Consider the following 11,120-nt stretch of genomic DNA (forward strand, 5'->3'; position numbering starts at 1 on the left):
ACGCGTGTTTTCGTCTCTGCGAAAAGCAAGAAAATTACGCGCCATACGGACGGACACTGAAAATGGAACGGGCCAGTAACCTTCTTTTGGAGAAGTCTAATGGGCGCGAGATCAAACTACAGAGGCGCTTTATCAAGCTTGTTTTGCCCACAGCCCGGTGTTTACTAACGCAGCGTAACAAAGAAACGGAACCTCGCCAAGCACGGTCTGGGCACGAGCGCATCGCTCGAATCAGGACTTTGGTCGCACAAGAAGCGGCCTTTGAATGGCCATCTTCGATCTCTCTGATCAAAACCAAACGAAAAAAAATTTGGTTTGTTGTCCTCACAGCTGCAGCGTACCGCTATACTTCGTCTCACCTTAGCATGGACTATTGTTAGCCAGGCATGCTAAATGCCTGAGCTGTTTGCTTTGTAGGAAGCCTCGGCGGCTGCTCGGGCCCTCGTGCAACTAGTGCTCAAGTCAAGGCAGTCAAGGCTGCCCGTTCTCGCTTGCATGGCTTTCAAAGTTAGTCCATGCTAAGGTGAGATGAAATATAGAGGCGTGACTGTTCGGTCTCCTCCTCATTAAGAACACACTAGATGGTTCGCCTCAGGCGTTAGCTCTCTGCATTTGACAACACTTTGTCGCACGCGCGGTCAATGCCCGGCTAAAGACAACGAACATGTGTTGGAGGTGGAGCATATATTGGGTTCTTAATGCAACGATTTTCGTACTTTCCGCAAATACCGCTTAGGACGAATTCCTGACGTTTATGACCTATGAAACGCGCGTTCGTTTTTTGCACCACGCGTAAAAAACAAAAGAAAAAACACTAGAAGAAAAACGAGCACTGTCCACCCCTCAACTCGCAGCCAGAACAAGCGGCCACGCGCTGGGGTTGGCAGAGCACAAGGCGCGCGCCGAGTTCCACGCATTGTTAAGGTTCGGCTATATCCGTCATCCCAGTGGTTGAGCACGAGCCACTACCCGAATGCATGGCGAGGCATTTATAGGGAGTATTCACTGGACGCCATATTTGTGGGTGCTGTTTAGAGCGTATGCTCAGGACGACCTCACATCAATAGGCTGCTAAGATCGGCACTCTTGATGGTGCGGAATGCACGTTGCGAAAGAACTGTAGAAGCTCGCCATCAGCACGCGCTCAGCATTCGCGCACACAGCTATGGCCGCCAGTGAATACTCCCTATTTTCAAGAGTCGTTATCGACCTCTCACGCACCCTAGTAAAAAAAATCATTTGTATGAGAAATTTCTTGTGTCCAATAAACACATATGAATCATACAAGATATATAAGAACATACAAGAACGTATAAGATCCATATAAGAATTATATGAGAATTATATAAGAATTATATAAGATATATAAGAACCCCATAAGAAACTTATAAGAAAGTTCCCACTAGTTTCTTATATGGTGCTTCTATGTTCTCATATATCTTATATGGTTCTTATATAGTTCTTATATGGTTCTTATACGGTTCTTAGTTGTTCTTATATGTTCTTATATATCTTGTATGATTCATATGTGTTTATTGGACACAAGAAATTTCTCATACAAATGAGAATTTTCAGTAGGGAGTGCTCATGCCCACTGCGTGAGCCGAATTTAAGTATCGCCACAGCGGGGATCGCAAAGCTCGATGACGCAGCCCCGAAGATCGCATTGTTGGCGTTGTCCCCGCAGTTGCGTCGTCAAGTTTTGCGAAGGAGGGACCGAAAGACAAAGGTCTGCTTGAATCCTCGGAATTCTGCAGCGACGAAGACGCTTCTTGGTTATCGCCGTTGCGGTAGAGTATTCTAGAGTCCCACTAAAGCCAGTAAGCTGGTGTAAAGTGAGGAGCACTCCTACCCGATATCGGTGCACGGCCTCTTTTAACTGCAGCCGAATGTAGACGGCAACGCGTGTACACTGGAGACCCAACGTCGTCTACCTCGATTGAGTGCAGGGCACAGATTGGGCAATCTGTACTGATCGAACAGAAGTTCTAGACGAAGTTCTAGGCAACACAAAGCAGAATGATTAAAGTCCGCGAACAGCCTCCACAAGCTCCCCCTTAACAAAACCACTCCCGAATGGCGCCAACATGCAGCAATTGGTCGCGAACCGGAGGCCGTGCGTACTTTGACGCATTGGTTGGACGCGAAGCCCAGCCGAGCAGTGACGCAGCACTCGTATCAAGTTTGTGTCTGCTCTCGATCTCGCTGCGACGATGTCGAAATGCCAGTGCACGGGCTTCGGTTACTCTTGGTGGTGTTGACGCAGGCCTCGCTACCTATAGGTGGCACTGGCGGCACACGTCTTGCCAATGCCCTAGTGACCCGGAATGGTGCAATCCTTCAAAAATATTGAAGACCTTGGACTGAACGCAGTATAGGTCAGTTATTCAGGACACGCGTTCTCCGGCCGCGATGCACGTAAACACCACCTGTTGACGTTGCTTCACCTCAAAGCACAAGAGAGGTTGGTTTCTGCGAGCTCACGCGGAGCTTTGGCACGGCTGCCACGAGACGACTCTCGCGGGCCGTCTAAATTCTTTTGGAAGGGGGTGGGAGGGTGAATCGGGGGGAGAGGGACAGAGAAAGAGCGAGACACACACTGGCGAGAGTCTGTGACGCGCTAGTTGGAAGCTCCGGCCGCACCGGTTGGCAAACCAAATTTGGGACCGGCGAAAAGAGAAGGGTCTGGAATATTTACGCCCCCGGGAGCTTTCTCCGTCGCGCTGCTCGGGCTTTTTGCAGTCGACCCGTGAGAGGAACACCCCAGCGTCGTCTCCATCCACCGGGACTTCTCGAAGACGTGAGTAGGCGAATACGACTTCTGCTTCGATTACTTTTTGTTGTTTTGTTTTTTTGTTTTGTGACGCTCGACTTTTTGATGGAGCCCCTTGTCTGCGGAGTTTTTCCGAAGACATGTGTGACAAGTTATCTGTAGACGCACCTCCAGTATGTTTGAACCATGTTTACTTTACATGTTTACTTCACATGTTTACATGTTTGCTTTGAACATGTCTGCAGGCTGTTTTTTGTATGATGTATCAGCAGCCTGACCTCGGCTTTGGGATGTAGAATCTAAAAAAAAAAGATATGGAGTAACACGCCTATGAAATAAACCAAAATGGCGCAATATCATAATATACCCGTATGACGTACGTATAGCTTATAGTTTGCAGTCTCTGAGATTAGAAGACCTGATTGGTTACTTTCTGTTTATAGGAAGGGAAGTCGGACACTTTTAAATTAGGTTTCGCCTATCTTCTGTAGGCATCACGTTTGTCCAACTTAGTACGATCGCTAACCTGGGGTCTTTAAGCTGTGTCACATCATTTGGTGATTTCGAATGTACGCGCTAGTGAGACGACCTCCCGTATGAAAGTACCCGAAGTATGTCGCGAGCAGTGCTATCTTATTTGTGTTCAAGTTATTTTCATATTTTAGAGACCGGAGGGGTCGAGGCATAAGCACAGGGAGACTGAATTCCAGATCGTTATTGTATGATGTGTGTACGGAGTGCGATACACCTAAGACAAACAAACCATCGCCGCTTTTCTGTCACTTATAACATAAAGGTTTATTGTACGGGATGGGAAATTCTCAGTTGGGACACGAACCTGCAGCTAAAGGCAATTCGCAATTCCGGAGGCATGCATTTCATAATCTTTCCTCTGTTTCGCATTTCGAACGCCAAGCCAATATTTTGCTGCGTACTTGCAGAAACGGTAGTTCCACGCTTCTTTCCTTCACGTGTTTTCCGCTAGGTGGCAAATGAGGGGAAGCGCAGCTGTTGTGTTCGCGCTAACTGTGTCGTGCAATGCATGCATGATTTCATGAAAACAAAAATTATACTGTGACAAAAAAAAGTTTTTAAATAAACATTCAACAGAGCGTTGCTACTGACGCTATCCAGCATAGTGAGGATGTAACAAAATATGTATTTTTTTTTACGTAAGAAGGACTATAATTTCGAGATGAAACTTCATCATTACACCAGACGAATGAACCGATAGGTAACGTTCCCATGCAAGTAAAAAAAAAAAAAAGATGATTTGCCTATGATTAGACTAAATTCACGCGCTTGCCATTAGAGGAACTCAAAAAGTTATAAAGGGAATGACTAGATAGTACCGTCTCACTGGCGAGCTTGTTGACGTTATAGGTGAACTAGTAATAATATAAAAGATTGTAAAACTTTTGTAAGACCTTAGGTTTAAAAATTATATTGGAAGCGTTATACGAATAAAAGGCTATTTCATCAACATACACATTTCAACGGGTTTCGGACTTGCTTTAGAATAGCTGGATTTATTCTTTGCAACGTCACTTCACATCAAGCCTTGTTCATTTACGTCCGCTAAATCGGTTGACTTGTTTCACGGAACTAAATACTAACTTGTCGAGGTGTGCTTCATTAAGAATTGTCAAATAATGCTTTACTACAGAAACGAATGTGCCGAAATGGTGATGGGAAACCACTTGTTGATAGTGCGTACCCGTGTACGGTAGTCACTTCATTGCTGGCAAAGGTTATCTAAGTCATTGAAACCTGCATTGCTTTGAAGTAAAATCGTAAATTAAAACTTATTATGAATGGTAACGCTTGCAACTCATAATATTTATTGCCATGAGCAAAACAAGAAACGTGGGGCGGCGTTCATTGATAACTATTTTCCTAAAAATAGATGGAACAAGGGGCCCCTCTCTTGCACGAAGTGTATGTTTACCGTACAGTCGGTTGTCGAATTTCGTTTTTTGTTGAGCTTTGGTGTTGAAGGTTTCTAGGAAATGGTGTATTTATTTACTTTGGCAAGTACCCACAGATTCCTCGCTAACTCCGTCCAACCCAGCTCTGAGTCAGATATCTGTAAAAAATATTTAAAATAAAGCTACCACTCTCAGCCCGACCCCTCCATTTCGTTCCACTGGAATTGAAATAATGACAACATGTTGATTTGTAAACTGGGGCATTAAATGTGTTTTGGCGCCCTGTATGTTCTTCTTAATACCGCTGTGAGAAGACCTCGAACGTAAACTGTGAAAACGTCGACTTTACCTGAAAGAACAATTTTTTTTTTTTTTTTTTAATGTAGCCAACCGTATATCTGTAGGGATTTGTAGTAAAAACACGACTCCGGAGGCAAGTTAGTTAATATGTCCTGGAGCAGACAAAATTCTTATCGTCATGTCTGCTAGACCCGACGTGCAGCTAAATAGGATGAAATTGTCAACACTGAGTTGGATAAACATTTTTAAAACCCAAGACGGACGCTACAAAGAGGGAACAAACACAAGACGTCTTAATCTTAAACCAGTTAGCCTGCCTTATTACGCTATCTGAGCTGGATGTTTAAAAACGGAAATACAACAGCTTGTTGGGAGTCCTAACTTGTCACATAGGCTCGCGAGAGTGACTTTTCCAGCAACATTCTAGCACGTGTTTTCGTTTTTTAGGGCAAACGCAGTTTACGTTGAAGGCGCACAACGACGTTCGGAGAAAAAAAACTATTTAAGCACAGACCGCGGTACCGACACAAACTGAGCCGGGTGCAATAGCGAGGGGAAACCGGAAAACTGGAGACGAGGGTCTTACAAACGCAAGAGATAATGACGAAATGACTACAGTTCAAGTGTCAAACCCAGATAGAAGAAAACATATCGGCGTGGTCTGCACTAGTCAACACTTGTTCTTGTTCCCTGGCCCTAGTTATTTTAAAGGGGACCGTAATTGGAGGGCTATGAATATTCCCCAACTGATGTGCGCTAGATTGCCCACCGGAAAAGAGTTGTGTAACCTCTGCAGGATGAGTAGTTTTTTTGTTTCTGATTCTGACTAAGAAAGAATGAACCCTGCAAGCTGGGTATTTGAAGTTGGGTTTATGATTATTTTATTTCGGGTATAAGTGGAAGATTCATACCCGTGGACAAATTTCTGTGGACTTTCAGAAAACGGAGAGTGAGCGTGCACAGCCCTGATCGACGCTCAAGGTGCTCGAGCGCTTGTGCGCCCATGGCTTTGGACGTTGTCCGCGGTTATAGTCCAGAGGGACATCGTTCATTATATATTGCGTTGCCTTTTCATGAATAAATAATACCGAAAGATTGAAAGACTATAAAGAACGGATATTGCGTTTATATTAATGATTGTTCGCTCGCTTTCGTGAAGCGCAACTCAACGTTTTGCGCCATTGTTGTTTTCAACAACCTTACTACGGAAAGTCTTGACCGTGTATCATAGACATCGATCGTCGATTCCATGCTATCAAAATAAACGAGGATATATTTTAACTTCTTCTGTACGCTTCGAACACATCTGCGACAGTTTTCGTCTGCAGATATGTTTTTGTACACCTTTGACAGTGTTTGCATACTTTCTTTTGTACGGGTGAGCAGTGCGAACGTGGTTTAATAGACAGTTTTAGTCGACCGTACTCTAAACATCTGCGTACGCAAAGAAATTGCGGGTCGGGAGTGCGCATGCGCAGAAAGCAATAGAAGGACTAGTGTATTGGGTACGCACGCAACGCCGGGGATTTTGCGTGGCGGGCTGGTGGACTTTGCGGGAAGCTCTCGAGAGATCTCGGGCCCAGCGAGAGCGCCAGTTTCAAGATGGTGGTTACCTCGACCAACGCAGCAAGGGCGACGTGGTGTTCACGAAGTTGAGTGTTACGTTGAAATTCAGTGGTGTCCAGCTAGGCAGTTCTTATACGGGACCAACCGCGGCCGAATCAGATCTCCTTCTAGCAGAAAGAGTGCGTAGTGAAAATTTTCACCGCTTGCAATGTGCGTGAACGCTGCACTCTGAACAACGCTAAGGCTCTTCGCGAAGTTCATTACCAACAAACAAACAACTCTCACAAAAAAACACAAAAAAAACCCCGAAGTTGCCGTTGTTTACTGAACATCGGTAGGTGATGGATTTCTTTTTGCGATATAGCATTGATAAAAGGTGCCGTTTTCACAGGACGACTGACGGAGGCTCCGTAATCGAATTGGGCTGCGCATTCGCGCTCATAGCCTCCGTATACGCACAGAAGAGCGCACTTGACCAGGCAGCTCTGGCTGGGTTAAATTTGAAATAAAATGATCGTAAACGTTTCCATTTTCAATATTCATTTTGAGGAGCATAGTGGCGCTATAACCATGCGGATTTCTACGGCTCTGGCAAATTTAACCAATGTCATGCGAGGTCTTGACTCGGAAACGTAAAGCACAACTAAAATCGGTCCGAGCAGGTTGTTTTTAGCGTACGCTAAACTATTGTGTACTGCGTAAGTAAGAGTCAGCAACGCAATACTAAAACTGTCGAATACTAACTTATGCCGATCGAGCTGATCTTCTATAGAAAACTGCGAATAGACTCGGAGCGTATTCCCGCTTTGAATAGTATTGTATTTCCCTGTTATTGCTTATCGGATGATCCCGGATTCTCATCTTTTAACATCCGATCCTTGCAGAAGTGCCATGTCGTACCGCATCAGAACAACCCCGACCCACACGACCACGACCATTCGTCGTCGAGTCATCGAGACCGATGCCGACGACTTCTTCGACTTCCCCAAGGCCCGCCCGTCCTCCAAGGAGTTCACGACGGTGCGACACCGGGTGACGCCCTCTGGCCTGGTGACCACGACCACCACGACCACTACGACGCCCCGCAAGATCATCCGCGACGTCAGCCTGGACGGCATGGACGCGGACCCCTTTTTCGTCCACCACACGACGAACACTCGAGGCGACAGGGACGACATCGAGGACTTCTGCGTCCAGCTGGACGTTGGCCTAAGCTTCAAGTGTGACGACATCTCGGTAAGTCCTTCACGTACTTCACCTATGGTCCTCCAAACCACGGCCGCTTGACCGCTGCCGCTTCTCTACGGCCTGCCGCTTCACCAGGACATGCATAGAAACAATGGGAGTGCTGAGTTTCAAGAGCTCGTCGCCATGGAGGCGTGGAACAGCGGTCATGAGCAAAGATTTTGCCTTGATCGAGACTCGCCGCTCCCGCTCGTTCAAAATCGGCCGCTGTGACCCCTATCCAGCACCATTAGGCTCAGTGCCACTCACTGTGGTGGCCTTGAAAACCTTCGTTTCCCCCGGCAACAGAAGTCGCTCGACTGGCCTTCTCAAGTGGAACCCAAACCAGAATTGAGCGGCCATGTTAAGACTCTCCAACATAGGGTGTCTCGATAAACTTCATGTCGTCTGTCGGGAACATAGAGGGTCAAACAATAAGGATAACAACTGGATGTTCTGCACCAACGCAGTACGCTACATCTCGGGGTCTGTATATATACCCTTAAAAAATGTAAAGACATTGCGATTGAAGCTCTGGAAGATACTTTTTTCAATTGGTACCCCACAACGGGATACACCTCCGAAGTCATAGAACCCGCGGTTTTACGTTAGACACCGCTGCGGCATTACTATCAATTGCAACTGCGCCTGGCCTGGGAATTAAACTAGCTTGCGCCGGGTACATATTTGATCATTTGTATTTTAGGTAAATGTTAGTTTAAGGAGTCCCCGATGGCGAATTGATTCACATATTTTTTTTCAAGACTTTCGCTTTTATGGCGATTGAAAAATTATAGAACTAGATGTCTCACGTCCAGCTGTCAAGGACAGTACAATGCTGTAGTTTTGCTAAGGTTCCAGCACATTCATCAGTGCTACGCCTTACAAAGCATTTCAAGCTTTGTATGGCAGGACAAGAGATAATTTCCCGCAAACAGTTTTCTTATACTGTAATTAAACGCTTTGCTGATAGGAGTATATTTTTCTTACCTTACCTCGGGGTGAAGGAGTCCCTTGGTCTTATAATTTTGTAGCCAGCAATGCAGAAAGTCTATCCAATGCTCCAGAGAGGGAGGATGATGAATATTTTTGTTTATTTTATTTGTGTCCTGCGCTAAGAATGCGTATCATGTAATGATACGCACAATTAAAGCGCTTTTTTTCTAGCCTTTCAGACATGCTAATGCCGCTGTATATTTATTTTTAAATGATGTATGTCCGATTTCTACGGTTCAAAAGAAATTACAGACATGCAAATATCTCCATCAGTATTAGTTTCCCGTCAAATGCATACAGCTCTGTAGTTTAAGACATGCAATCCTTATAAAATTCAAATATTTTATCTCTTCAAAGTTTTTCACCGAACCGAAAAGAACGAAATTCACATAATTCAGGAATAATTGCGTTTTTCTCGACTTGACTGAAAACGATAAGGAAAAGGAAAGTTACCCATTATTGTATAAAAATGAAGCACCTTTTTACGTTACCGAAACACAGGGTTGACATCAAACCTTCGTGTAACACAATACTTGTTTCTCTTTTTTACACTAGAGCACGTGAAAGAGGGACTCGGCCCAAATGCTCAGTTATCTAATTACACCGATACTTCCCTGACATTCTGGACCACGCTAGTTCTTCGTATTTTTCCTCTGATCGCGGGCTGTCGGTATCGCGTACTACAAAGACTGGAACCATCGTATATAAGCAGAACACTAAAATGCCTTTATCCAGTGCTTTATAAACATGAAAAGTAGATTCTGAACGCCAGCTAGCCAAAGTAATAACAATAAAAAAATTGACTGTCACAGACATTCCGTCTAATGCGATGAAGGTGCGATTGCATTTCATAGGGTTTTTCACTTCTATAGAAACTCGGTGCAGATATTTCCCAGCTAAATTTGTTGTGAAAATCGTGACGTCATGTCACGTGACACCATGACACCACGCGATATTCTGATGAACGTTTCGTTGTTCCTTCAAAAGAATACCTGCACTCTTTGTTGGATGCATTTCCTTTATTTGTTTATGGCTCTCAGAGCTCTGACCAAAATCCGTGACGTCACCGATTTCAGGTGAAGACCAGGGCCGGCCTCGTGTTCGTGAACGCCAAGAGGACCGACGGCAGCGTGACGCGGGAGTTCAACCGCAAGATCCCGCTGCCGGACGGCGTGGACCCGCTCTGCGTCCGCGCCCTGCTCAGCCCCACCGGCACGCTGATCATCAAGGCTCCGAGGAACTTGTCCAACAGATACACCAGCAGCATCTATGAGCGCCACGTCCCGGTCCGCATGGGCCTGTACTAGGTGTCAAAGCGGTCAACAACACTCTTGAACTCGGTAGCGGATAGGCTGGTTGCGCTTATTGTGGTAACGCATGCTTTGGTAACGGATATGATTGTAGCGGTTACTTTGATGGCGCAGACGCGGTACTGCGTGCGTCGGTAAGGATATGCTTAAGCCTGGTGGCAGATACGACGGTAGCATTCGCTGGTGCCGGATAATGCTCAGATATGTTGTAGGGCATTAGCATGTAACGCTTACGTCGGGAGGGAATGCGCTGTTAAAAGTTACGCTATAGAAGTTTTCTGAAGGACCTAGTTCTCCAGGAGCTCGATCTTAGAGCGGAAACTTTTTTGTACCTTATATCTGTTATGCGAGATACTTTATTATAGTCCAATATGCTTTATGGTATTACCGTGCACGATTATATTGATATTTCTTATGCATTGTTTGTTCATACCCAGGTTATGCACCGCGCAGATTGCTCACTATTTCAGTTACCGTTAAATGGGTTACTAATGCATGCTTCAAAGGTTATCCGCTGCCGAGTTCATCGCACCCTGTAAAAAAGAAGAAATACCAATCAATAAAACGTCCCGAACTTGGATGTTTCACAAACACATTAAAAACAAATATACAAGAGACATCTGAAACTACCCAAACGTGTCTGAAACAAAAATTTAAGCCTTCTGGAGCGCGTTTGAAAGAAGCAAGCTCGAAAAATTTTGAAGTTCTGGAGGTTCCTAAAACGTCAGGCCCTGTTATACGTCTCTCTAAACTTCTGTGATCTCGCTTTTAAAGCGGCTTTGCCGTTTTTGGCAGAAGTAAAATGTTTGTTTCTCTTACCAGTGGTTTGTCTGAATTACTTTTTGCTCTGTTCATGCATGAAACTTCTCAAAACAGACCGAATAAACGGCGACAATGATTGAGATTGAACCGAATGAAACAACTGTGAAGCATCCCAAATACTACCATGCTTTGCCCCTAACTACGGGACATTTCCTACATATACACTCCGTGCGACGCGACCGGCGCGCCGCCGCGCGGCCG

The 11,120-nt window shown here is 45.3% G+C and overlaps 1 protein-coding gene across 1 annotated transcript; it reads left to right on the forward strand.

Moving 5' to 3' along the window:
- Positions 1 to 7,457: 7,457 nt before the first annotated feature.
- On the forward strand, positions 7,458 to 10,915 carry LOC8042388. The gene is made up of 2 exons (XM_042286851.1): positions 7,458 to 7,803; positions 9,864 to 10,915. The coding sequence occupies exons 1-2, from the start codon at positions 7,459 to 7,461 to the stop codon at positions 10,092 to 10,094; spliced, it is 576 nt and encodes a 191-aa protein (XP_042142785.1). The 5' UTR covers position 7,458; the 3' UTR covers positions 10,095 to 10,915.
- The last annotated feature ends 205 nt before the right edge of the window (positions 10,916 to 11,120 follow it).

This window comes from Ixodes scapularis, unplaced genomic scaffold (assembly GCF_016920785.2).
Source record: "Ixodes scapularis isolate PalLabHiFi unplaced genomic scaffold, ASM1692078v2 PGA_scaffold8__174_contigs__length_109621045, whole genome shotgun sequence".
NCBI lineage: Eukaryota > Metazoa > Arthropoda > Arachnida > Ixodida > Ixodidae > Ixodes > Ixodes scapularis.

Bases quoted from the DNA above. Each gene is read 5' to 3' on its own strand.
- LOC8042388 (XM_042286851.1), top strand. From the start codon at position 7,459: ATGTCGTACCGCATCAGAACAACCCCGACCCACACGACCACGACCATT. The intron at 7,804-9,863 runs GTAAGTCCTTCA...CACCGATTTCAG, and splicing joins TCAAGTGTGACGACATCTCG to GTGAAGACCAGGGCCGGCCT.